We start from the raw sequence: 27723 nt of genomic DNA on the forward strand, positions 1-27723 counted from the left end.
CAGCAACCTTTTGCAAAAATGTCTAAAATCACTTCTTTAAGAATGTTCCCATTTGAAGCCAGTAGCTCAGGAATTGCCTGCATTTTCAGAACAAAACCGCTTGTTCCGAATTAAAGGCATGAAAACTAAGGAGAGCGTTGTTGTAACTTACCTGCAATACCCATCAATTTTTTGGGCTGTATCAGTGCTCTCAGGAGAACCTCTGTAGACATATTTTAATGGCACGCTCGAACAGGGAACGCTTCTCAAGCCAAGGATATAATTAACCCCAATCGCTCATTAATCTTATTTTCACTAGATTTAACATAGCATAAGCAATTAGGCTCTACTTGGCTGGATAATGCAATTTGATGCAATTTGCCCACATTCGTGTTCTGTTTTTAAGTAAAGGCCAGATCCCATATAGTGCCTCATTTTCTTTCCACACTCATTTTTCTGAACAGAAGGGGCATTGTGGGTCAGCCATGCACCAAAACGAGGCTGAAAGCTTTATTTGGAAAATGGTGTTTGGGCTTGTCCCTTGCATTATGCTCCAGTAATAAAGATTTATTCAAATATGTCCCTCATTTTGCTATACAGTTTTTGGCAGTTTATGTAAAGTATTTGGAATGGAGTTGAGGTGATCCAAAAGCAAGGCATTAAATGTAGTATCAGTGAATGTGTTGTTTATTTATAATGTAATGGTGCAAGATTGTACAGTAGTAGTCAACCAATATGTGTTTATCAAATGCTGATACCAATGCTGATATCTAGAGACTAGGGTCGCCAATGACTAGAATGTCGATATAATATATTGATAGCAAAGGAGATGTAAACAAATAATCGTAAGATATTTGAAAATGAGCAAAGTTCAGACTTTTAAGCAATCCGATTAACTGCATTTATCCGATGATGCCGATAATCTCTGAATGCCAAAAAATCGACAGATTAAGATTCGATCAACCGCTATATCGGTCAGACTGATTAATCTGTCAATATTTGGCATTTGATATGCCAAAATATTGTTGAGACCAATTAATCTGTCAATATTTGGCATTTAATAGACCAATATAGTGTTGAGACCAATTAATCTGTCAATATTTGGCATTTGATATGCCAAAATATTGTTGAGACCAATTAATCTGTCAATATTTGGCATTTAATAGACCAATATAGTGTTGAGACCAATTAATCTGTCAATATTTGGCATTTAATAGACCAAAATATTGTTGAGACCAATTAATCTGTCAATATTTGGCATTTGATAGACCAATATATTGTTGAGACCAATTAATCTGTCAATGTTTGGCAGTTGATATATCTGTATATCAGCTAGGCCGATTAATCTCAATATTTGACATTTTTATTGACAGTCCATTAATTGGACCAATTAATCAGACACTATTTAGCATATGTTAGACCAATATATCTGCTAGACCGGTTAATCAGCCCATATTTGGCATTTCATAGACTGACATATTGGCCAGACCAATTAATCGGCCAGTATTTTGCATTTTATAGACCTACATATCAGCCAGGCTGATTAATTTGCCAATATTGGGCATTTGATAGATTTGACGGATATATTAACTAGACTGATCAATTGGCCGATATTTGACAATTGAGGAAACAATATATCGGTCAGACTGATTAATCTGCAAATTTAAGTCATTTAAAAGGCAGTTCATTATTTGGACCAATTAATCGTATAATATTTAACATTTAGCACTGATATATCAGACAGACAGATTCATCAGCTGATATTTGGCATTTGATAGACCAACATATCGGCCAGACCAATTAATATTTAACATTTATTAGACTGATATATTGGCCAGACTGATTAATCGGCCAATATTAGCCATTCTGAGATTAACATTTAATACAAAGGTCTAATACACGTGACGGTGACTCAGCATGTTTAATTTATGCATGTGTGTATATTTGGGCATGTTTGTGGCAGGTGTCGCCGCGAGGGAAACCGCTCAGGCTCTGAGGACGCTGGCCCAGGCTGCGAGGGGAGTAGCAGCGAGTACCGTGGAGCCCCAGGCCGCGGCCGCCATGCTGGATTCTGCCTTTTACGTGATGGAAGGCTCTGCCCTGCTAATTCATGAAGCCCACCAAGCTCTAGTGTGCCCCGGAGATGCTGAGAGCCAGCAGAGACTAGCGCAGGTGGGGCATCATAGATTAAGCATAAATTATACCTATAAACAAAACGCACAAATAAGCACAAATATTGTCCTATCACATGTATCAAATAACAAGTAGACAAGTAAATATGGCAGATTGATTAAACAATTTTCTCAAGTGAAGTATATAGGGACATCTAAGGTTGTGACTCTGAACTGGTTCTGCTTCATCAGAACAGAACTATGACCCATTTTTGGGTTGCAACCAAGCTGTTAAGAACCATTCTACCCTACAAAGGCAAAACACCGTAACTACGCCAACACTGAAATTAAGAAAAAAGGCTTCAAAGTTACTTGATTTTAGTGTGAATTTTGCAGTTAACTCCTTAAACTCTATGGACCCAGGGCACTATATCGCAAAAAAGTTCCCGGATACATAAGTCAAGCATATGGGGTATCATTTGAAAGCTATGAACTTTTCATAGAATACCATCAATTTTGCATTTATGTTACACAAAATAAGGGCTGAAAACATCTGCGTCGAAAAAAGCACCACCTAGAGGTAATATGGTTGAAATATAAATGTGAATATAAAAGTCTTTCACATAGCAATGGACAAGTCATACATCAAATGAAAGCTCTCATTCTCAGGAATGTGACTGTACTTTAAGATTTTCAAAAGAATCACAAGGTGAAATATGATTTCTATAAGACATCAAATACAAACATCTTTTTTTATGCACTGATCAATGCAGCTGTAAAGTGCCAAGTAGTCAAAAACCCTATATCTGCTTTTACCTTAGGCAGTTTTCTACAAAATAAGTCAATTTCTACTTGTCTGCTTGGGTGAATAATCCAACGTTATATCTAAGACGTCCAGAACAAAATATTCAGTCCAGCAGGAAAAGCATTCTAAAGAAATAATCTGAAAAATATGTTATCGCCTATGGATGATTAAATGTTTTATATCATCGCAAAGGAGTGAATCTCAGATTTTTAATGACACTTAGATTGAGTTTCTAGTCCACTCAGAGGCTGAGATATTCGATGAAACAGTGGGGGTGGTGCATGAACTGAAAATTAGACTGAATGTCTATGGATCTGTGGGGGATAAAATGCGGTGGAGGGGCCACCTACATTTCAGATTGGCATTTTGTGATGGCATTCTTTTTTTCTAGTACTTGCTGGTATCTAGTGGAATAAAATAAAACCTTTTAAAGAGAAATAGAGTGAACAGAACCAGAATGTCATGCTTACAAATTTAGGACAACAACAAAAAGTTTTCTCATAAGATTATGAATAATTGTTTTCTGAAAAAATTAAACAATTAGTCCATGTGTAAATGGTGAACTTTCAAATCTTAATGTGACAAATGGCAGGCGACAGCCCAAAAATGCACCAGAGTTTAAGTTAATGCACTTTACGTACTCGTTTTCTCTAAATCTGAGTATTGGTGAGCCTAACTGTCTGTCACAGGACAGATCATAGTCTAAGAGACTCGTTTTTGGTCATAACTGTTTAGTTACTGTGTTTTATAATAATTCATGCTTTTATGCTCCTTTGTATGATTCTAGAGAGCATAGTATTATTATTTTTTTGTCTTTCAGCTACTATGTGGAAACTGGATTCATTTCCCATTACCCCCCCTTCGGCAATTATCTCCCATAAACGAAACTATTTTATTTTATTTCTCTATTACCCAGCGGCCCGATTTATGGAAGGTGCCAGTGCGCAGCCAGATTTGCACAGGTTCCTTTGGGAGACAAACATATTGCTTGACATATGTCTGTGACAGTGGCATAATTTAGTGACATGGAATTCTCTGTTCTGCTGATGGGTTGATTTGAATTTTAGATTCACACAGCATCTCCCTGGGCCATTGTAGAGTTATTGGTTGAAGTGTGTGTGTGTGTGTGGGCAGGTTTGGGTGATTTTTATTTTTTTTTAGGTTACAAATTGGTCATTACAAGGGTATTATGCAATAATTGTGGTTTATGAGGAAATTTCTAGTGTCCCCATAATTCAAATTGCTTAAAACACACTATATGATGGTTTTTTTGGAAATGTAAAAATGCAGAAAGTTTTTGTGAGTGTTAGGTTTAGGGTTAGGGGATAGAATCTATAGTTCGTACAGTATAAAAATCATTATGTCTATGGAGAGTCCTCATAAGGATAGCCGCACCAACGCGTGTGTGTGTGTGTGTGTGTGTGTGTGTGTGTGTGTGTGTGTGTGTGTGTGTGTTTCAGGTGGCAAAGGCTGTCTCTCACTCTCTGAATAACTGTGTGAACTGCTTACCTGGACAGAAGGATGTGGACATGGCTCTCCGAAGCATTGGCGAGGCCAGTAAGAAACTGCTTGTGGAAAATGTGAGTTGTCGTCTTTGGGTTACCAACAATATACCATTGCCAATTGAACCTTAGCTATTATCACTATATATCAAAGTATCATGGTACACCACAGTAATTTGTTGTAAGGGTAACTCCAAACTACAAATGTGAAGTTAATATAACTAGCATTTATTATTTTAGGTATATGTAATTATTTTCTCTGATTCATTGATTCACTTAGTTTTCACTTTCCTTCGAAAGCACCCCAACCATGAGATTTAAGTGTATTTATTTTAATTAATCATTTAGCTTATTTAATTATGAGCTTAATTTGTTTGTTGTCATTATGTCTTTTTGGTTGTCTATGTCACTACGCAAATAAATGTGGAAAATATATTACAGTATCTGTGACATGAAAGGTCGCACTTACATGACTCTGCTGTAAACTCAGCCATAACCGTGATATTTCACCCTCTCCTGGTTCTCCAGCTTCCTCCATGTTCCAAATCCTTCCAAGAGGCCCAGACGGACCTGAACCACACAGCGGCCGAGCTGAACCACTCTGCTGGGGATGTGGTGCAGTCGTCAAGGGGCACCAGCAGCCAGCTGGCTGTGGCGTCCGGCAAGTTCAGCCAAGACTTTGATGAGTTCCTAGATGCCGGTATCGAGATGGCCGGACACACTCAGGTGCTTTTATTGCAACTTTTACTTGTTGTTGAATGTTGTTCTATGAACACGTGCTTCAAATTGACATCTTTGGCTGTAAACAACCTCTTTTTCGCTCAACCATGGAAGGTTTGGCTGCTTAGTTGCGACAATTAGCCCAGATGAACTGCAACATTATGCAACGAGATAAAAGCATGTTCCTTCATTGACTGCTAACATGAAAAATATTATATATTAGTAGGTAATCAAGTCTCAACTACCAATTTTATGGAGGGCGCTTAACAGTGTGAAATGTCTGATCATACTAAAGAGCACTATTTGAGTCAGGACGACTTGTGAGCCCCGCCCAAAGTGAAATGTCATTGGTCCAAAATCCCTCATAGTTGTATTTTAAACAGTAAATATGCTCTTGTTGGCTGTGATTCTGTTACTTCGTAGCCTCAAAATTAATTGACGCTCAAAACAAGACGTCACACCTGGTTACACTGTGTTATTCTCATGTTCACATGTATGTATCCAGATGTGTGCTTAATCATCCAAATCTGAAACCTGCTCAAGAAGAAAAAAAAATGGTTGACATTTTTTCCAACACCTTTTAAAGGGATAGTTCCCCCCAAAATGAAAATTCTCTCATCATTAACTCACCCTCATGCCATCCCAGATGTGTATGACTTTCTTTATGCTGAACACAAACAAAGTTTTTTAGAAGAATGTTTCAGCTCTGTAGGTCCATACAATTCAAGTGAATCGTGGCCAGAATTTTGAAGCTCCAAAAAGCACACAAAGGCAGCATAGAAATAATCCATACGACTCTAGTGGTAAAATCCATGTCTTCAGAAGTGATATGACAGGTGTAGGAGAGAAACTGATCAATATTTTATACTTTTTTTTACTATAAATTCTCCTCTCTGCCCAGTAGAGGGCGTATGCATGAAGAATGTGAATTGCCAAAAACAAAAGAAGAATGTGAAAGTGAAATTGGATATTTACAGTAAAAAAGGATTTAAATATTGATCTGTTTCTCACCCACACCTGTCATATGACTTCTGAAGACTTGGATTTTACCACTAGAGTCGTATGGATTATTTCTATGCTGCCTTTATGTGCTTTTTGGAGCTTCAAAATTCTGGCCACGATTCACTTGAATTGTATGGACCTACAGAGCTGAAATATTCTTCTAAAAATCTTAATTTGTGTTCTGCTAAAGAAAGTCATACACATCTGGGATGGCATGAGGGTGAGTAAATGATGAAATTTAATTTTTGGGTGAACTATTGCTTTAAATGCGTTTTAAAGTTGATTAATTTGTTAATTAACACCTCTCATCTAATTCACTCAGGCACATAATTGTCCCAGAGAGCATGACGGCACTCCATCCTAATGAAATCTTTGACGATGTTCTGGTTCTGCATGTTTTGTTCATTAATTTGGAGAGGCGTGTGAGGAGAGGGGGTGATGGAGCCTGACATGCCCAATGAGAGACATAGACATCTGGCCAAAACCAGATTTTGGACTATTGGCATATTGTTTGGTTCACCCTGACTTCCAGAAATTGCATGCCAGTCAGCTAATCAGAATTGATCTAGCAATTTTATTTATTTTTTTGTTACTTGTATCAGATAGGTAATTAGTTGATATCGAAAATTATGAACCCTCTAAAAAAGGTTATATTTTAACCATAAAAGAATGCCATTGCAATTTTTTTCTGATGAAATAAAAAAATAAAGAATATATTGTTTGCTCACCAAATAGCTTCACTGTTAGCTAAGCTCCTTTGTTCTGTGTCCACAGTCCAAAGATGACCAGGTCCAGGTGATTGGCAACCTGAAGAACATCTCCATGGCATCCAGCAAGCTGCTCTTGGCCGCCAAGTCCCTCTCTGTGGATCCAGGGGCCGCAAATGCCAAGAACCTCCTCGCAGCTGCGGCCCGGTAGGAATGAGATTAAATCGGAGGTTGGGGAGAGTTTAGAAATCATTAACCCATCAGACTGAGGTTCAGCCTGCCCAGCGGTTAACAGCTAAAATCAACTATTCAGCTTAAAGTTTTCATACAGAGCTGAATTATCTGTGAGCATGTGAGAGAGAGAGTTATTTGTATGTGGGTGTGTTTGCATGTGTTGCTTGTATCCCCTTAGGTAGAGCAGTAAAGCAGCTGCTCCTGAGGGATTTGGGCTAGATTGATTTCTGTTTCCTTAATGAGGAAACAAACACACACGCACACACACTAGGCTCAGTTTAGTGAAAGTGAACCTAGTTTTGCAATGATTCTGATGTGTTTGTGAGAAGGAGTTTACTGAGTTTGTTAAAAGTTGAGATTTTCACCCACTCTCTTTGTCATCCAAGGTGTATTTTTGCCATTCTGACTGTGTTTGTGTGATTATCTGATGTTTGTGTTTCAGAGCGGTGACGGAGAGCATTAATCAGCTCATCACACTTTGTACCCAGCAGGCACCAGGACAAAAAGAGTGTGACAATGCTTTACGAGAACTAGAGGTACTCGCACAAACAGATGTGACACTTTCGTACACTGTATCTCAGCGCAAAAACCTGCATCTTATTCACTACCATTTAATCTAGTTTAACCAGAAATCCATAAATACCAATGTGCTTTGAGAATTTAAGTCATCAGTCAGGTTTCAATCCAAGTTTTAATTTAATTTCAAATAAAAAAAATCGTAATATTGATTAACGACTGTTTGCGAATAAAGCTGCGATTCCATCCAATGTGTTAAAGAGAATAAAATCGCCAAAAAAGGGAAATCGGTTCAGAAAGATAATGGAAGTTGTAGCCACTGGGGAAGCCAGTGTGGCTCTTTCAATAAAAGTAATAAATGAATTGAGGTTAAGAGCGTGGAGACAAAACTAAGAGAAACTTCAAATGACCAGACTTACATTTGAAGTGCTTTGTGAAGATATTGATCTGCTGGTTAGTCTATTTATTATTCAGTCCCATGAATTATTAAGGCAAAGTCACATGACTCTAGTAATTTATTAAGTAAATGTGATTCCATGAACGTTTATGCACATATCCTCTTACAAATTTAAATAAAATGTATCCATGTCAAGCGAGCAGTGTTGGGTAAGTTACAAAAAAGTAATCCACTACAAATTACTAGCTACTTCTCTAAAAAAATTATAATCAGATTACTTTATTGGAAAAGTAATCACACTACTAATTACTTTACTCTTAAGTTACTTTCTAAAAAACATTTTTTAGTTTTTCTGCTCAAATTCAAAATAATGTCTACTTTCTGCTTGTTCGTTGTCACACGCCCTTCAGCTGTCACAGAAATGCAATCAGACATACATATGAACATATTCACATTTTATTTGTATTACACAATATATTTTTTAGAAATATTTGTAACCCAAATAATGTACTTAAAAGTAATTACTTTCATTGTAATCTGATTACAATAATTTAAAATGTAATGAGTTACACTACTCCCCCCGCCCCCAAAGTAATTCGATTACAGTAACAAATTAATTTGTAATCCAGTTACACCCAACTCTGCAAGCGAGTTCAGTGCGTACATTAGGCTTATTGTAGATTGTGCTTTATTCATGGAAAGCAATCGGTAAACAGAATTGTATTTAAGAGAAATGTTTGTTTACATTTTTTGTTGATAATAGCAAGAGTAAGTAATTGAATGATAATCAAATGATGGAGAAGAGCATTGACCAGGCATATATCCTGACGCATGGCGTAGTCAAGCGCATTTTCTTCAGTTTAAAGAGTGAATTCAGATGCCTGCATCCAAGTGGTGGAGTGATGCTGTATAATACCCATCTTTGTTGGTGTATTGATGTACATGGTCATCTATTCATGCAAAGTAGCTTAATAATAGGGCTGTCAATTAATAAAAAAATTATTTGAATTAATTACATAATATGGCAATTAATTAATAGAATGAATCACAATTAATCGCATATCGATATTTGATTAGCAATAATTCAATATATAATGAATAAAGAATTATAAATAGCTATATTTAAATCATTTTAATAATATAAACTGTATTATAAAAATAATTCAGATCATTAAAATACATTAAGTTATTGCGTCAGATGAGTAAAGCATTGACAACACAATACAAAAAGTGGCTTTAGAAGGCAATATATAGTTTATTTCCATATTATTGAACGTAAGCCAGTCATTGGTCTACAGTCTACAGCAGTGGTTCTCAACCCTGTTTCTGGAGCCCCCCCAACACTGCACATTTTGTATATCTCCCTTATTTGACACACACACAATTCAGGTCTTGGAGTCTCCACTAACAAGCTGATGAGCTGAATCAGGTTTGTTTGATAAGGGAGATATCCAAAATGTGTAGTGTCGGAGTGGGGGGGGGTGGTGGCAGGAACAGGGTTGAGAACCACTGGTCTACAGCAATCCATTTAGCTATTGAATTAATCAATCTATCCAAGATATTATAAGGGCTTATTATAAGGGCTTTTCTAAGGACACGTCAATGTACACATGTCAGACGGACACTTTTGGACCATCTGACTTTGGTTGCGTCGCATCATAAACTCAGCGGTTTCAAGTCGCTGTGTCAAATTAAACATAGTTTGGAACTTAGAAAAACACATCTCAAGATCCCTCTGTTTGATATTCCGTCCAGCTGTGTTTGAACGCAAGAATGCATCCTCATCTTGTGCTGTCACTAATGTCAAGCAAGCCTGATTGTGGTTTCTTTATCTGTACAATTAATCACGCTGAATGAATACGTAATTGCATAATTGTTGGAGATGTTTGACGCACTCCATAGTGCTTTAAAGTAGACAGTTCTTAGTAGAATTCATATGAGTTGCATAACTTTTGTGATCTGCGGCGCGATATAGAGGGAAGCCAGGTCAGCGATTCTGTGTCTGGAGCATGGGAAGCCTGGTTGAATTTCATGCACCTTGTGTGAGTGTTTCTGCAATAGTCCGTGTAATACTCACATGAAACCAGGCATCTGAGCTGTATTTTCAGCGATTATAAAGCAGTGAGGAGGTGAATATCATTAAATTTGCTTCGGGGGACCGAAATGCCACTTGGGTGGTCAGAAAAAAAATTTCAATGCAGGAAACACTCTGGTCCCAGCAAGTCGTGGTTTTCTGCTGCACCCTCCAGAACCGTTCTTCGAGATCAGGAATTGCTCTGTGCAGATTGCGTTTAGCACTTATTTTAAGTGCACGTTTGTATCATTACCTGATTTGCACAATTCCTTTAGTGAATCGAGCACTAAAACAATGCAAACAACGTGTGAAAATAACCTGTGCTACCAATGAGGGCAAATCATACTTAATTCCACCCTCAGTCTCTGAGATGTAAAATATATTATATCTTAGATACAATCTGCCTACTTTTACGTGGTGAAGCCTGTTTTACAATCTACAAACCTTGAAATTCCTCTTTATTTTGAATATAGAAATATTTCAGACCAAAAGGCATTTTTATAGTCTCAAAGCATCATACCCCTCTCTCTTTCCCACATACACACAGGCCGTACGAGGAATGCTAGACAATCCAAATGAGCCAGTCAGCGATCTCTCCTATTTTGACTGCATTGAGAGCGTTATGGAGAATTCCAAGGTAAAGAATCCTTTGCAACATTCCAAAAACGTTCTAAAAATGAGCAGCAATTCATTTCAAAGGGAGGTACATAATACATTTCTTACTGAGCAGGTTCTCGGGGAGTCTATGGCTGGAATCTCGCAGCACTGTAAGACAGGAAACGTGCCAGCGTTTGGGGATTGTGTAGGTGTGGCATCCAAAGCGCTGTGTGGGTTGACCGAAGCAGCAGGACAGGTGAGCTCTTGGAATAGTATTGCCTGATATTACTCCCACAATATACCTGGAGCATTGCTTTAGAAACTCTTTTGTCTATAAAGACAACATGTAAAGTAATTTGCAACACATTCAGAACTGCTTAAAATGTTTCAATGTAAAATACTTTATCATATCCGTTTTTAACATGCAGAGACAACTATAAGTAGGCCATTTTGAAGTTGATTTCCCCAAAAGTGTAACATAGTGGCTCTGTGGTGCTTTCAGCATTGCTCTCTTTGTTTGAGCAGCCTGACATAGCAACATTAGCTCAACCAATTGTGTGAATTTCAGGCAGGACTATCTGTATGGGAGTATTCAGGAAACCAGTTTAAAAACAATTATTATTTGGACCCATTTTATGGTAGTTATCTATAACTAGTATGTATTTAAGCATTTGATCAAATGTACTTATAATGTAGATATGTGTGGTTGCATTGTACTTACATTTAAAGTACCTGCATTTAATTACATCTGTAATTACACTGTTAACCTTACACCTAATCCTTAATCTAACCCTACCCATACCTCTAACCCTACCCTATCCCCAACCCTTAGTGGTGGAGAAGGTTATTACATTTTTATTAACAAATTTTTTTTTTCTTCTTTAGAATAACCTAAGACATTGATTGACCCTAAAATGCATATGTGGGTCAAGACATTTGAGACATTTCATATTTTACCATCAGACATGTAAATTGCCCATATTTCTGTTAATACAGTCTTTTTTAATACTGTCACCCAAAACTCATACTCCATTTTCAATGTGTGTGTGAAACTTTTCAGAAGTGAATGAAAGATCAGTCATTAAAAGGAAATAATTAATAAAATAATAATGACACTTAATTTAGAAAAAAAAAAGGTGGGGGGTTATAAAGAATAAGCATCTAGATTTCACCCGGGTCATTTTTGACCCACAAATGTAAAAGTTGCATATGCATTCTAGGGTTAAGAAAGTACTGGACTAGGATCCATTTTGATTGCTGTGGATGTTATCTTTAAGATTAATTTGCTAAATACAAATAATTTCTTAGTTTCTGTTATCTTACATTGTTATTTACATGTACTCATTTAATTGATACTTTTCCATAACAATTTACAAATGAGCTCTCTCCTTTCAGGCCTCCTATTTGGTCGGTGTCTCCGATCCCAACAGCCAGTCGGGTCATCAGGGATTGGTGGATCCCATACAGTTTGCCAGAGCCAATCAGGCGATTCAGATGGCCTGCCAGAACCTGGTGGATCCAGCCAGCAGTCCTTCCCAGGTGACTATTTGAAATGTTTCTGTCTGATTAAGCCCTTTGGGACCTCCTGTCAAGAATATGTCCTGGTCACATTTTCCCCCGTATCAATGCAAAAGAATATGAAATTATACTCGTCATTAAGAATATGAAGCCTACATTTTGGGCCATTAAGATTTTTGGGATTGTGACTAATTTTACCCCCCTTCCCCCCCACTTCTCATTACCATAATGCGTCTGGAATTTTAACTTTTACTATTTCCATTGTTTCCAATGATGAGTGCTACTATGATTTACAATTTAAATAATATTTTTTTTTTCTCGCATTGCCGTAATGACAATTGGGGGCTATAAAATATAAAATCCTAATTGCCCTAAATAAAGGCATTCATTATTCTTTTATTTTTGCCTATCTGGCAAGTTCCTCTTGTTGTTTTTTTAAGCTACAGTGTTTCTGTTGTTGTTTATTTATTGGTGTAGGTTTTGTCGGCAGCTACAATCGTTGCCAAGCACACATCAGCCCTTTGCAATGCCTGTCGTCTGGCATCTTCCAAAACAGCCAGCCCTGTAGCCCGAAGACATTTCGTGCAGTCCGCCAAAGAGGTCGCCAATACCACGGCTAACCTTGTCAAAACGATAAAGGTATGGCCTGAAATTAATTACCAAAAGGTCATTTGGTACCAGAGTAATTGAGAATTAATGAATTTTCTGCATTAGCATGAAGACATGAGCTTGCCTGTCCATTTGCAACCTTGTAGCCATCAACAAAGTTTAATTTGTGGGTTGTAGTATTTTACAGTAAGTGATCTTCCTCTACTGTTTATCTCAGGCCCTAGATGGGGATTTCTCGGATGAGAACCGTGAAAGGTGCCGTGTGGCCACGTCCCCGCTGATAGAAGCTGTGGATAATCTCTCAACCTTCGCCTCCAATCCGGAGTTTGCAAGCATTCCTGCACAGATAAGCCATGAGGTGATGAAACTCAAAATACCAGAATATTCCATGTATTATTTATTCTCTCTGTGTATGTGTGGCTCAGATTTTGCTAACAGTAAATTGTGGTAACCAAATGTCTCCACAAGGATAGTAAAACCTGAAATCACCTACTTAGTAGGGAGTAACCAACTATCCTCATGAGGAAAACGGCTTAATATACATCCTAAATAATGTCTTAATGAAAATTTAAAAAGGTATGGATACGGTAAGTGAACAGAAAATATCAGTATCTACAGGCTGTAATTTCTTTTTTTTGGTTTTGTTTTTTTGTATAGGATGGTTTATATTTGATCATTCTTGTACATTTGTACAAATTTGTCAAATCAAATTTAAAAAAATAAAAACATTTTAAAAAAAAATTAGCTTAGTATGAAACAATAGAGGTCAATGCAAGTCCCCACCACTGCACTTTTTGTGAGCCAAATTTAAGAAAATGTCCTTTCAGGTTTCCCCCACTGCCTACATAAAAAAAAACTAGGTGACTCCTCTGACTTTGAAAATTGCCTGTAATGTTGTGCCAAAACAAAGTGGTTTCTCCCCATTCATGGACTAACTTCCTCTTATCCTCTGTTTTACAGGAAGCCCAAAAGGTCAACGAAAGTTAAGCGGATTTTAATTAGTTTTAAAAACACTTTAAAGGGATAGTTCACCCAAAAATGAAAATTCTCATCATTTACTCACCCTCATGCCATCCCAGATGTGTATGACTTTCTTTCTTCTGATGAACATAAATTAAGATTTTAAAAAGAATATCTCAGCTCTGTTGGTCCTAACAATGCAAGTAAATGGCAGCCAGAAGCTCCGAAAAACAGATAAAAGCATCATAAAATAATCCATAAGACTCCAGTGGTTGAATCCATGTCTTCAAAAGCAGTATAATAATTTTGGGGGAGAAACAGATCACTATGTAGGTCTTTTTTACTCTAAATCTCCACTTTCTCTAATAATACAGACCGAGCAACTTGAAGCAGATCAAAGGCCTTTTGTGGGTTTGTTTATATTTGAATTTTTGACTGTTGGAGTTTAAATTAACAAGCATTCTGTTGGCCCATTTGAACTGTGATAGAAACATTATTTAAATTTCAGTTTATCATTTGAAGCGATGTGTCGCCCTCAGTATTACAGGATCAGCCTCTACATACTGAACTCTAATCATTTTGTTCCTTTACAACTTCTATTTCCAGGGTTCTGCCGCACAGGAGCCAATCCTACGCTCAGCTCGTTCCATGCTGGACAGTTCCACCCAACTGTTAGAGACCGCCCGCTCACTCATCATTAACCCCAAAGACCCGCCCACCTGGTCTATCCTGGCAGGCCACTCCCGCACCGTGTCAGACTCCATCAAGAGCCTTATTACATCCATCAGGTTTGTATCATGCAAATAAAGACTGATAGCTGGAACATTTATGTTGCGGCTGTGTGGGCTTTTTGTTGAAAAGGTTCAGCCGAGCCGTAGCTCGAGCTATCTTAATTAAAACATGTAAATAATCAGTATACTAATCTGATTGCAGTTTTAGAGAATACTGTAATTAGTCATCTGTAGTGGATTATTTGAGTTATTTACACCATAATTGAAATAAAATACAAATAAATACTACATTAAAAATTCAAAAAGTATGTCCTGTTTTATGAAACCTGTAATGTACAATATCCGGATTGTGTGGAGAAAATAAATTCAATTAAGTCCCATCTGAAAAACAGTCCACAGCAACCCTATAGCAACCTCTCGTGCTCTGTTGTCATAGGGACAAGGCTCCCGGACAGCGGGAATGTGACCAGTCCATTGACGGCATCAACAAGAGCATCAGGGACATTGAGCAGGTGTCTCTCGCTGCTGTAGGTCAGAGTCTGCCCCGCAGAGACGACATCTCCCTGGAGGTAACAAAACACATACCTCTCTCTATGTCTATTCCTACTGTTTTTTTGTATCCACAGAAATTTGAATGAATGCATAACTCTAGTATGGTGCTGTTCACCTGTGAAGCTCAGCTTTTTTGGATCTACAGTATGTTAGTGGTTTTGTTCCATATCAGATTTGCTTCAATGTTATGATTTTCAAATGTGTCAGGACAATTAAATTCTACACTTTTGTAGCATTTCATGTTTTTTCTCTTAATATTAAATAATTATTGACGATATTAATATTATTTAATTAATATTTAAATTATAATAGCTATACTATTTAATGTACCTTATCATAACCATTTCCCTCTCTTTGACGCTTATAATTGAATTGGCTGCTTTTGCTACCTTTAAGACTCCATGTGTAAATGAGCTCTGTTATGACTGGCTAACCTTTATATATGTAAAATGAGATGCTGAAATGCATTCATTGGTCAAAGACATACATCTAATACATGTTTACATAGAAAAACAGCATTGTTTGTGAATGGCCCCTAAGAGTATCTGTCTAATATTAGTGCTCCTTTTAGGCTTTACAGGAGCAATTGACCTCTGCCGTGCAAGAGATCGGTCACCTCATTGACCCTATCTCTACTGCAGCCCGAGGGGAAGCGGCTCAGCTCGGACACAAGGTAGCAACAGGCATGAAGCACAAAGAGTTTTACTGTACCTCTGCACTGTACTTAAAGGTGGAATCCATGATTTCCTTAATTAAAAGTATAGTTCACCCAAAAATGAAACTTCAGTCATTGTTTACTCACCCCTGTTTTGTTTTAACCCCATATGACTTTCTTTCTTTTTCTTAACACAAAGGGAGAAATTGTGAAAATTGTGTGTTTATGATGACCACTTCTTTAAGCTTCAAAAGAATGCAAAAGTATAACTTTTATAGTTTATCACTGCTGGTTAGGACAAATACTCTGATTTCCATAGAAAATATACCTTTTCAAATGTCGTTTGCCGTCAGGTTAGGACTTGGTGTGACTGTGGCTGCTGTAGCCGACTCTCTGTTTCTGTTTAATTTCTGAGTACTGCGTTCAAAAAAATAAGGCTGGGCATAGAAATGCATCAATTCTTCAACTACAAACTCCTCAGACATGTTTAGTAAGTTCTGTTCTCTGTTTTATGTAAACGTAGTGAAATAGATGTGTTTTCAAATGAAAACAGATTAGTGTGGATGCGGCCATAGTCCCTAACAGTAAACAGTAACAGAACATAGATATGCAACAAAAATAATGACCAGCTATGGGTGCTGCGCAGTGATTGAAATAGTAGCTTGGTGAAGAGGTCATAAAGTAGCTGCGCTTTATCTTGAATAAAGCATGGTGTGACGAGGAGGAGGGCATGGCCGGGCCGTGATGGAGCACGGTAACAGTATAAGGATTGGCAAGGAGGAGGCGTGAACCGGCTAAACAGTAAACAAAGTTTTTGTCAAACTCAATTTATAACCAACATAAACAAACATGCAGCACAGCCGTGTGCGTCTCTCTCTTTCTCGAACCGGCGTCTCCGGCTGCCCTTTATCTCGCTCTCCCGCTGATCCGCTGATCAGCTGATTCAGCGCTGGCCGTGCTCCATAACGCCCTGGCCACGCCCTCCTCCTCGTCACACATGGCTATTGACCAATCAACATCCAGGACCAGAACTATTCATTTTATAACATGATTTAAACCATTGGGATTCAATTAGGCCTCCTTAAGCAGCATTCCTATCAACCAATCATTGCCCTGTGATATTAGGGTCAGGGCTATGATTGGTTGATAGAAACAATGATGTTGAATGTCCTTCTTGGCTGACTTCGTACTACCTCATAATTGTGTAAATGATGTTAAAATAGTGACACTTAAAGGAATAGTGTACCCAAAAATGAAAATTCTCTCATCATTTACTCACCCTCATGCCATCCCAGATGTGTATGACTTTCTTTCTTCTGCTGAACACAAACAAAGATTTTTAGAAGAATATCTCAGCTCTGTAGGTCCATACAATGCAAGTGAATGGTGACCAGAACTTTGAAGGTCCAAAAAGCATATAAAGGCAGCATGAAAGTAATCCATACGACTCCAGTGGTTAAATCCATATCTTTAGAAGCGATATGATAAGGGTGGATCAATATGTAAGTCCTTTTTACTATAAATTCTCCTCCCTGCCTTGTAAAGTGGTGATATGCACAAAGAATGCAAAAACAAAAGAAAAATGTGAAAGTGAAGATTTATAGTAAAAAAGAACTTAAATATTGATCTGTTTCTCACCCACACCTTTCATATCACTTTTGAAGATGGATTTAACCACTGGAGTCCTATGGATTACTTTTATGCTTCCTTTATATGCTTCAGAGTTTTGGTCACTGTTCACTTGCATTATATGGACCTACAGAGCTGAGATTTCCTTCTAAAAATCTTTGTGTTCTGTAGAAGAAAGAAAGTCATACACATCTGGGATGGCATGAGGGTGAGTAAATGATGAGAGAATTTTCATTTTTGGGTGAACTATCCCTTTAAGAACCAGGAATTCATATAAAGAATGGATCTTAATGAAAACATTGTCATAGCATCTGTTTTAGTAATGGTCCACCATTTATGATGGTTATGAATTGCACATTTTAAAACACAACAAATCCATTAAAAAAATGGTTTTTGAAAAATTTGCATTCAGTTCAAGATGAATGCCTTCTGTCTAAAGTGTATGTCAGCTTTTCAGTCAAATTGATGTCAGTGTAAATGTTCAGTACTGTGCAAAAGTTTTAGGCACATAAGATATTTCACAAAAACATTTGTCTTAAGATGGTTATTTATATCTTCAGCTTTATGGAGTCAAAATTAAATATACATTTTAGACTGCCAAACATTCCTTTTGCAAATAGAATAGAACAGAAGAACAGGGAGCCCTGCAACAGATTGCATGACCCCCACAGAGCCCCCCACTGAACATCGTGTCAGTCTGGGATTACATGAAGAGACAGAAGCAATTGAGACAGCCTAAATAGATAGAAGAACTGTGGTGAATTCTCCAAGAGGCTTGGTACATCCTATCTGCCAACAACCAAGAAAAACTGTGTCCAGGTGTACCTAGGAGAAATGGTGATGTTTTGAAGGCAAAAGTGGTCACAATAAATTTTGATTTAGATTTTTTGGTTTACTGGTCTTTGTATGACATTAATTTATAAATTAAAACTATTTATTTCATTATTTTTTAAGAAATCTTCACTAGGCAAAATTTTTCACAGGTGCCTAAAACTTTTGCACAGTACTGTATCTGTTGACTCTATATGTCAGTCTAGCCTGATATATATGCTGTGAGCTGTATATTTGCTTGTTAAATATTGTTAACTTATGTTGTCCTCTCCAGGTGACTCAGTTAGCTAGCTATTTTGAGCCAGTGATCGTGGCGTCAGTGGGACTGGCGTCTAAACATGCAGACCATCAGCAGCAAATGAATATACTGGATCAAACCAAAACCCTGTTTGAATCGGCTCTACAGATGCTCTACGCTGCCAAAGAAGGCGGAGGAAACCCAAAGGTATGATAAAACAATAACAAATGGGTCCAATGGGTATGAAAAAAGGTAATGGAGGAGACTTTACAATTTGAGACCACTCACCTGTAGTCTCTTATGGCATAATCACGTAGCTTCTACTTAAAAAGAGGAAAATTGTGCACGTGTTTGTTGGTAAAGTGGTGTTTATGAGCCTATATGGGCCACCTTAATCGCAATGTGATCTGCCAGTGATAGATATACACTGTTTACCTCTTGCAGGCGACTCACACTCATGATGCCATAGCAGAGGCAGCTCAGCTGATGAAGGAGGCCGTTGATGACATCATGGTGACTCTAAATGAGGCAGCCAGTGAGGGGGGGATGGTGGGCGGCATGGTGGAGTCCATCGCTGAGGCTATGGGACGGGTCAGTGACTATGTAGAACTACATCCAAAACAAGTGTTCAACCTAAATTGGGTTTTTCAATATCCAGTGCTGATATCTAAAGAGCTGGTTGGCCACTGGTTAACAAAATGCCAATACAGTGGGGTTCAAAAGTCCACATTGAAAATCTGGTATTCAAAATCTAATTTAAACCTAGAAATAAACAGAAAAATGTAGAATTTTGATATTCAAGATTCGACACTTTCTAGGTCACCAATTGTGACTTGGACTGTTTTTACTCCTTTGTACAAAAAGTCAGATTTCTTGCTTCCTTTGAAGAACACAAGATGCTCTTTGGAGCATTCTCAAATCTTGATCAGGTTTTGCCAAAAAGTCAGTCCACTCGGCGGCCATTTTTTGGAACCCTCTTGGTCAGACATTTTCTGTGGATACAAGCGGCATAAAATACAACTCCTATCTACATGAATGGGGAAAGATTGAAATCTACAAAACAGTTGTTCCAGTTCCTCCCATTCATTGTGATACAAGTGCTCCGTCTCGGGCAAAACAGTCTGGTTTTGCACAAACCTCTGGAGCCCTTGCTAGATCTACATTTTCAACTTTAAGGTAATACAATTTTGATAGCAAATGAGACATGCATATATTTACTCAAAATTCTGTGAAAAATATATTTTAAAACAGAATATGTGCACTCTTAACTGATACATTGAATTAAGTCATTGACACAAGGCATAAATAAGTCAAGCAGGCACGATACCGATAATGCCAAAATATTAGATGCTTAGTTTGCCTAACCAATATTTCGTCTTTAGGTTCGGTCACATACAATCGCACGGCTAAATTCTGCGAGCGAAGATGGCCTGGGTGGACATTGAGCGCACGTGCAACCAGCAAAAATATACAGTAATTGTCAGGCAGCCTCTTTTTAATGCTACACTTTATACTCTGTGAGACTTAAGTTAAATAGAAACTCACCGCTAAAATGATATCCTTATCCATTGTGAATATTCAATATAGCTGTGTGTGAAGCACCGCCCAATCACAGAGGTCACTGCTAAACCAAGCAACTTCCTATTGGTCAACGTGGTGAATTCACCTGTCAAAGTTCATCAAACATGTACTCCATTGAAATACGCAAGGGCAAATTCTTCGCCACCTGAAGTCCATTATGCGAAATTCGCAATCACGTGGATTCCAATTGAGATGACTGTTTTTCAACCACGGAATTTCACTATGCGAAGGTATGTGTGATCGCGTCTTTTCTTTGTCCAAAACCGCAAAAAATTTGAAGAGATTTGCTTTGCCAAACCACATTAGCTTCTTATCTCACAAATGAATTCACACTAATGACGAATCGTCCCTACGATAAGTTATTATTTTGAAATATTACTACAGTCCTCCAGATTATTAAAAGAGGGTTGGTCACAGTTAATAGACACCCTGTTATAAAAAAATCATCAGGTCGGAGTGGTGGTCTAGTGGTTAGACATTCAGCCTTGGTGTGCATGTGGACATCTCAAGTTCGAACCAGGCTCGCAACAATTCCTAATCCTTTTCCCCTCTCTTCACCCTATCATTTCTTGCTGTCTCTCCTACTTTACCTATAAAAACAGTGCCAAAAAGACCAAAATTAAAATTAGGGCTGTCAATTGATTAACATTTTTTACTGAATTAATTACATGGTATGCTGTTTTTAGGTCGCTGTGTCAAGTTAAACATAGTTTGAAACTTGGAAAAACACGTCTTAGAATCCCTGCATTCGGATGGGTGTGTCAGTGAGTGTGGTTAGTTGTTCTCTATATATGCTGTGCGTTGCCTATACAGCTGGAATTTTGCTTACTGCCCCCTGGAGAAAACCGGTGATACTTCAAGATTGAATTGCTCCGATGGTAGAAATATTCCTTATTGTGGTCCGGGGGCATGATTAATTTGCGTAAAAAAAAATGTAACGCATCATTTTAAAAATAATTAATCGCACTGAATTAATGCGTTAAATATACAGCCCTAGTAAAAATGGATATCAATAGGAATTTTTTTTGTTCAAATGCTCTAGATGCCAGTCTCACATGTTAACTCATCACAGATACTGCAGCTGTCTCTGTATCTCATTATTAAACTGACTTGGCACAACATTCCCATGTATCAGCACTGGATGCACGCAATCCTTAATTATACTGTCATGACTCATATAGAAGTCAATGGCAGCCAATAAGATATTCTTACTCATTTATTTCCTCTCGGAAAGATCACAGTATTATGCACATGCACTGCACGAACACCGTAATTTGTATTAGGACTTGTTCCAGCATTACATCATTGTTTCTGGGTCTGTTCGCTCTACAGATGGATGAAGGCAGTCCTCCGGAGCCTGACGGCACTTTTGTGGATTACCAGACCACCATGGTGAAGTTTTCAAAAGCAATCGCTATTACCGCACAAGAAATGGTGAGCACACTTCCACGGTAACATCCATCCTTGGCTCACTCAAAAGACTCCCACTTCCTGTCTGACACTTGTTGGGGAAATGTGTGGCATTTTAAATGTTTACTCATTGCATCACGGTTCATAGTCAGGCCGAACATGGAAGTACACTTTTTTTCTTCATTGAAAATATATGGGAATTCTGTGAAAAATCTAATAAATAGATTTAAATATGCTGAAGGAACTTTTATTGGTAGCTGAAAGCATTATCAAATTAGCCAAAACATTAAATAAATAATAATATATGGGTGCTTCTTCAACTTTGGGCACTTTTAGCACTGTGGACTTCTAAAAAAGTAAACTCTTAAAACATTTTCAATTTTTGTATTTGTTTACTAACAATGTCCAACAGCGTATGTACATGCATCACATTAGATTTATGTCATTTTTTTCTGGAAGTCATAAAAATTCCCACTGCAATGACTGTGATGGAATTTACATTTTTTATGGTTTTGAAATAAAATGTCCAACTCCTTTGTCTTGCTACATTTTATGTATCCTAAATACACACAATTAAATTGAATATTTTCACACTTTTTGCATAATTTGGCGAATTACATACAGTTTTCTAACAGCTATGCATTGATTTCATAGTTATCATGCTTGTTTACACTTCCGTGTACTCTGATATATGACCGCAGATGACTAAGTCTGTGACATGTCCGGAGGAGCTGGGTGGGCTGGCGTCTCAGGTGACTGTGGATTACAGCCAGCTGGCACAGCAAGGCCGTCTGGCAGCCGCCACTGCCGAGCCAGAGGAGGTGAGAATCAATCCAGACCAGTGCAGATGCCCCCCCACAGACCATTCATCTGGGATATACCCGCTTGCACACACACTAACAGAACCGCAGATGGCTCAAACCACACCCAAACTCCAGACTTAAAGAAATTGTGCATGAAAAAATTTAAAAGTCTGTCGTCATTTGCATTTATGGTAGTCCATCCAAAATATTATACACACTGCATTGAAGGTATACAGAACATTTTATTAGTGTGTGTGTTCCCAGGGAACCAGTCTTGGATAAGTTACTCACAAAAGTAATTCACTACAAATTACTAATTACTTCTCTTTTCACAGAAGAGCTTTTGTTTTTCCACTTAACAAATTCAAAATAATGTGTATATTTCCTCCTTGTTCATTGACTCGTAAGGGGGCGCACACCCTTCAGCTTCAACATGTGTGCAAACAGATGTACACATTAACGTAATTCATTTGTAATTTATTCTACAAAAATAATATTGTTTTACAAATATCTGCAACCCAAGTAATGCACTTAAAAGTAATTAACGTAATTGAAATTCAGTAACTGTAATCTAATTAGAAGAATTTAAATATGTAATGTGCTACACTACTTTTAGTACTAAAAATTTATTAAATTACAGTAAGTAATTACTTTGTAATTAGATTACACCAAACACCGCTGGGAACCTATGACCTTGGCATTGCTAGCGGCATTGTGAACCTGTTAAAACACCCTAATGTCGTTTCAAACCTGCCAACATACTGTCTTTCTTCCCTGGAACACAACAGGAGAATTTAAAAAAAAGAGGAGGAAAGAATAGGTCTTTTTCATACAATGACAAATGCTTATAAACTCCAAAAATAATGAAAAAACACCATAACAGTGGTCCACTTTAGTAAGTTTAACCCTTATGTGGGGTTCGGGTCTGTGGGGCAATTTTTCAGTGTTTACTGAAAGAAAAGTGATATAATAAATTATTGTTTTTACCTGAGATTCCACTGGCCTTGCCTCATTATCTGTGAAGAAATACACAATTACAAAGTACACAATTTATCTGAGTGCACACTGTGTCCCTACACATTTATATTATATACCGATCAGCACAATATTTAAACCACCTGTCTAATATTGTGTAGGTCCCCCTCGTGCCACCAAAACATCACCAACCCGCATCTCAGAATAGCATTCTGAGATTATATTCTTCTCACCACAATTGTACAGAGTGATTATCTGAGTTACCGTAGACTTTGTCAGTTCAAACCAGTCTGGCCATTCTCTGTTGACTTCTCTCATCAACAAGGCATCTCCATCCGTGGAACCCGCTTTTTGTTTTTGGCATTATTCTGAGTAAACTCTAGAGGCTGTTGTGCGTGAAAATCCCAGGAGATCAGCAGTTACAGAAATACTCAAACCAGCCCATCTGGCACCAACAATCATCCATGCGATTATCTAATCACCCAATCATGTGGCAGCAGTGCAGTGCATAAAATCAATTAGGTACGGGTCAGGAGCTTCAGTTCATGTTCACATCAAACATCAGAATGGGGAAAAAATGTGATCTCAGTGATTTGGACCGTGGCATGATTGTTGGTGCCAGATGGGCTGGTTTGAGTATTTCTGTAACTGATGAGCACACTGGAGGTTAAGTCATTCACTGAATAGGGAGCAAGGTAGCTTCCTATAGTTTTCTTATGAAGCCAAGTGCATTCAATCCAAACTTCCTATCAAAAGTTCAGTTTCAGGCTGCAGATGATGTTTGAACCACTCAACATGATGGCAGATATGGGACAATGTTAATCAGTACATAGATTCAGAATTTTATTTTAACATGGTTGGCAGTGATTGGATGATGCTGACCATTTCTTGTGTCAGAATTATGCTAAATTCTAATTGGTAAAATATTTCAGCACTGGCTATCTTGTTCTTTTGACAGAGCAAAGAGAGAAAATTGAGATTTTGTTGCCAAAGTAGAAAAAACATTGTTACATAAGTAAAATCAAGTCAAATAATTTTTTTGTATGTTTTTTTTATTTGTGTTTTACCCAATACACATTGTTCCGTGGCAGCATAACCAACACTCATGGACACATAATAACTTTCTATAGCTTGGTATTATTTAAAATTTCACAACTTAGTCCTGCTGTCCACATATGTGGACATACATTTTTAGGAAAACTCTAAATTTTCTCTAGAATCTTTTTTTTTTTAATTATTTATTTATTTTTTTGGGAAATGGAAAATGCACACAGCAGTCATGCTCTGGTTTCAGGAGGTTTAGTGAGTTTCCGTTGAATTGAAGTCATGCAGGTTTTAAGAAACACATTTAAAGAAAGTCAAACAGGTTTTCAGTGAGGGTGAATAAACAGACCGAAATGTTCAACTTGGGTGCACTAATCCTTTAATTCACATTATTTAGTGTAGCTCAACTGGTAGAGCATAATGCCAGCAACATCAAGGTCACATTCCCATGCTAATGAAATGTACACTTTGGATACACTGTCTGCCACAAAAATTAACTTAAATGCATGCAACCTCATAATGAAAACACATGCACATATAGCAAGCACATTCATTGTTTTCCTTTGTGCCATGATCAAAGGTGTAAACACCAGCCAACACATTTCACACCTTTGCTTCTCACATGTTTGGAAAAAGAGTGAACGTGCTAGCCACCAGCGCTCTCTTCGCTAGCGTTTTAAAATAAGCGGCCGCTGTTCCCATAGCAACCTTGCACCCCCACAAGCCTTAAAAGCCCGTAGTGATATTCATAATGAAGAGCCGCCCACCCGTGGATCTGTGTCAGTTAATGAACGTGCGGTGCTGTCAGACCCCCTCGACAGCCGTCAAAATCACTTCTTAAGTATCTAATAGAGCTTCGCTGAATAGAGACCAAGCCTTTTCAGAGGCAGTCGCTGAGCACAGATAGATTTGGATTCAGATTTATGCATAGAAGCTGACCGAAGCACTTTTGTGGACTTTGATTTTGAATTTAAAAGGATAGTTCACCCAAAAATGAAAATTCTGTAATTTACTCACCCTCCTGCTGTTTCAAACCAATATGAGTTTCTAGGTGGGATCCCAAATCAAGAGTCGGGTGCAGGAGTTGGGTCACGGCTGTATTTACCTGGTGCAGAAGGCTGGAGCCCTGCAGATGAGCCCAACGGACAGTTTCACCAAGAGAGAACTGATCGAATACGCCCGTGCCGTCACTGAAAAGGTTGGCCTGTTTGAATTTGTTTGTTTTTTGGTACTTTACTGCTGTACACTTTTACTAGTTACAGTGCTTGCAAGGCAGCACTGTATTGATATTCCACAAGCATTCTTGATAGGGTTTGTTCTAAACTTCTTAATTTAATTCAGTGTAAACCATTTGACTTACTCCATTCCAACTTTTTGTAGATAGCTTCAGCCTTAGGTGATTTTTGTACTCTGAAAAATAAGCATAAATTAAACCTCAAATAAACTCTAACATTGTGGTTGTAATGATTTATCTGTTGGTGTGGTAGACACAGTGAGCTTGTTTACAATGTACACCAATACAGTTATAACTGACAAAAATCAGCTCATTAAAAAAATCCGACAATGCAAGAAAACTACATTTAAATGGGACTTTGAAAGCGTCGGCTTAAGGCGCTGTCACACATACCTTTGCACAGCGAAATTCCGCTGGCGAAGATGACATGAACGGATGCTGAAAAATAACTGCCAAACTGCCTCTTTGTAATGCAGCACTTCATACTCTGGCAGAGTTAAGTTAAAAAAATAAATAAATGCTGAAATGATATCCTTGTCCATTGTGTATATTCAGTGTAGCTGTGTACGAAGCACCGCTCACTGCCAAATCAAGCAGCTTCTTATTGGTTTCACCGCAAAGTTCACCAAACTTGAACTCCACACGAAATCTCGCCATGCAAAGGTATGTGTGACTGAACCTTTACTCTCTGCTTCTGATGTCGAAACGTAAACAGACATTCGCACAACACTTGCGCACCTTGGATAAGCAGGTAAGAGCCAAGTGTATTTGTCTGCATCCCGCAAGATGAAGAGGAACACCCACTACACGACATACCCACTCCAAGGATCATACAGCGATTCTGTTGGCTAAAAGAACTTTTAAAGACCTATGCAATCGCTGTATGATTCATGTTGTCTTATCTGTGTAAATATAGCAAATTAGAACTTTTCAATTATATTAAATTATTTGATTAAACCAAATATATAAATGGTGAAATGTTTCTCTGTTCTGTTTTTTTTCTTTTCTTTTTTTTGTCCGTTAGCTCACAAGCTAACCGGTTAGCCTATTAGCTTAGCACACGGCTAGCATCTTCTCTTCATTTTCATTACATTTCCTCACTGTCGCCACCTAGTGATACGGTGGTATGATTGCATTCAATAGAACTTTTAAGTTGCGGTATGTTTATACATTTTTATAAACATCAAATTTTTTTAATATTTGTGGTTAAGGTCAAGTCATTTTTATTTGTATTGCGCCTTTCACGACACACATCGTTTCAAAGCAGCTTTACAGAAAATCATGCATTAACAGAAAATGAAACTGTAATATCTATCATGTCTTAGAGTCATCATTGTGTAATTTGATAAAATACGATTGTGAATTGTGTTTAAAAATAAGTAAGCAAATAATAATTGTATTTAGAACCCCAGTGAGCAAGCCGAAGGCGACTGTGGCAAGGAATGCAAAACTCCATAAGATGTTGGTTAATGGAGAAAAATAACCTTGGGAGAAACCAGGCTCACTGTGGGGGCCAGTTCCCATCTGGCTAACATCATGAATATAATGCCAATATTACTTATGTATAGTGCAAGTCATGGTTTAAAATTATTAAACTAAGTAAGTGTTAAGGGTCAGTATTTAAACAAAGATTTTGTAAGAACTGTAAGATTAATGACTAATGTCTTTTGAAGTCCATCCTGGATTAACTGCAGAAGTTCAAATAGATGCATTGTCCTTGTTAGTTGGCTGATGAAGGGTTTAGTTGGCAATTAAATGATAGTCTATGTATTCCATTTCAAGAGTATAGTCCATCATTAGGCCGAGGTGATGCAGGCAGAGATCAGTTAGGTGAATCGCAGTTCAAACGGCCAGTAATTTCGGTGAGGTCTATCTTAATTTCAAGGTTCAGGCAATGGCATATGATGTATCCCATGTCTTATGGTTGGAGTTGGCATCAGTTCATCCTCTGAAGTCCATCGTAATAGATTGAAGTGATGTTTGGCTGGCACCGGCTGCATTTAGTCATCATCACTCAGAGACATGTAGCAGTGGAGTCTAACACGAAGCAGGAATTGAGCTGGATCCAGCCGGTTCTGGTGACCTCAGGATAGGAGTCCCGAGGATGAGACAGGGAAACATATAGAATAATATTAGCATAGATGCCATTCAGTTTATTGCAGTTATAGATCATGATCAATGTTTCTGGTTTCTAGTTCCGGCAGACCTAACTAAAGCAGCCTAATTGTGAGTTGAAGGATAAATTAGATGTATTCCTGGCTAAATAGATGAGTCTTTAGTCTAGACTTATACTGAGTGTGTCTGCATCT

The 27723-nt window shown here is 37.9% G+C and overlaps 1 protein-coding gene across 1 annotated transcript in view; it reads left to right on the plus strand.

The window, feature by feature from the left end:
• The window catches only part of LOC127436150 (talin-2), a 224534-nt gene that overhangs the window by 152832 nt on the left and 43979 nt on the right, over window positions 1-27723 (plus strand). Inside the window, exons 27-44 of the mRNA XM_051690104.1 lie at window positions 1943-2151; window positions 4356-4475; window positions 4926-5123; window positions 6894-7033; window positions 7503-7596; window positions 10595-10684; window positions 10778-10900; window positions 12040-12183; window positions 12640-12801; window positions 12989-13129; window positions 14338-14519; window positions 14899-15031; window positions 15586-15687; window positions 18404-18574; window positions 18812-18958; window positions 21281-21382; window positions 22060-22179; window positions 25232-25378. Of these exons, the coding sequence (XP_051546064.1) occupies window positions 1943-2151; window positions 4356-4475; window positions 4926-5123; window positions 6894-7033; window positions 7503-7596; window positions 10595-10684; window positions 10778-10900; window positions 12040-12183; window positions 12640-12801; window positions 12989-13129; window positions 14338-14519; window positions 14899-15031; window positions 15586-15687; window positions 18404-18574; window positions 18812-18958; window positions 21281-21382; window positions 22060-22179; window positions 25232-25378 (2525 nt within the window). The remainder of the gene's footprint in view (window positions 1-1942; window positions 2152-4355; window positions 4476-4925; window positions 5124-6893; window positions 7034-7502; window positions 7597-10594; window positions 10685-10777; window positions 10901-12039; window positions 12184-12639; window positions 12802-12988; window positions 13130-14337; window positions 14520-14898; window positions 15032-15585; window positions 15688-18403; window positions 18575-18811; window positions 18959-21280; window positions 21383-22059; window positions 22180-25231; window positions 25379-27723) is intronic.

Source organism: Myxocyprinus asiaticus, chromosome 46, assembly GCF_019703515.2.
Source record: "Myxocyprinus asiaticus isolate MX2 ecotype Aquarium Trade chromosome 46, UBuf_Myxa_2, whole genome shotgun sequence".
Lineage (NCBI taxonomy): Eukaryota > Metazoa > Chordata > Actinopteri > Cypriniformes > Catostomidae > Myxocyprinus > Myxocyprinus asiaticus.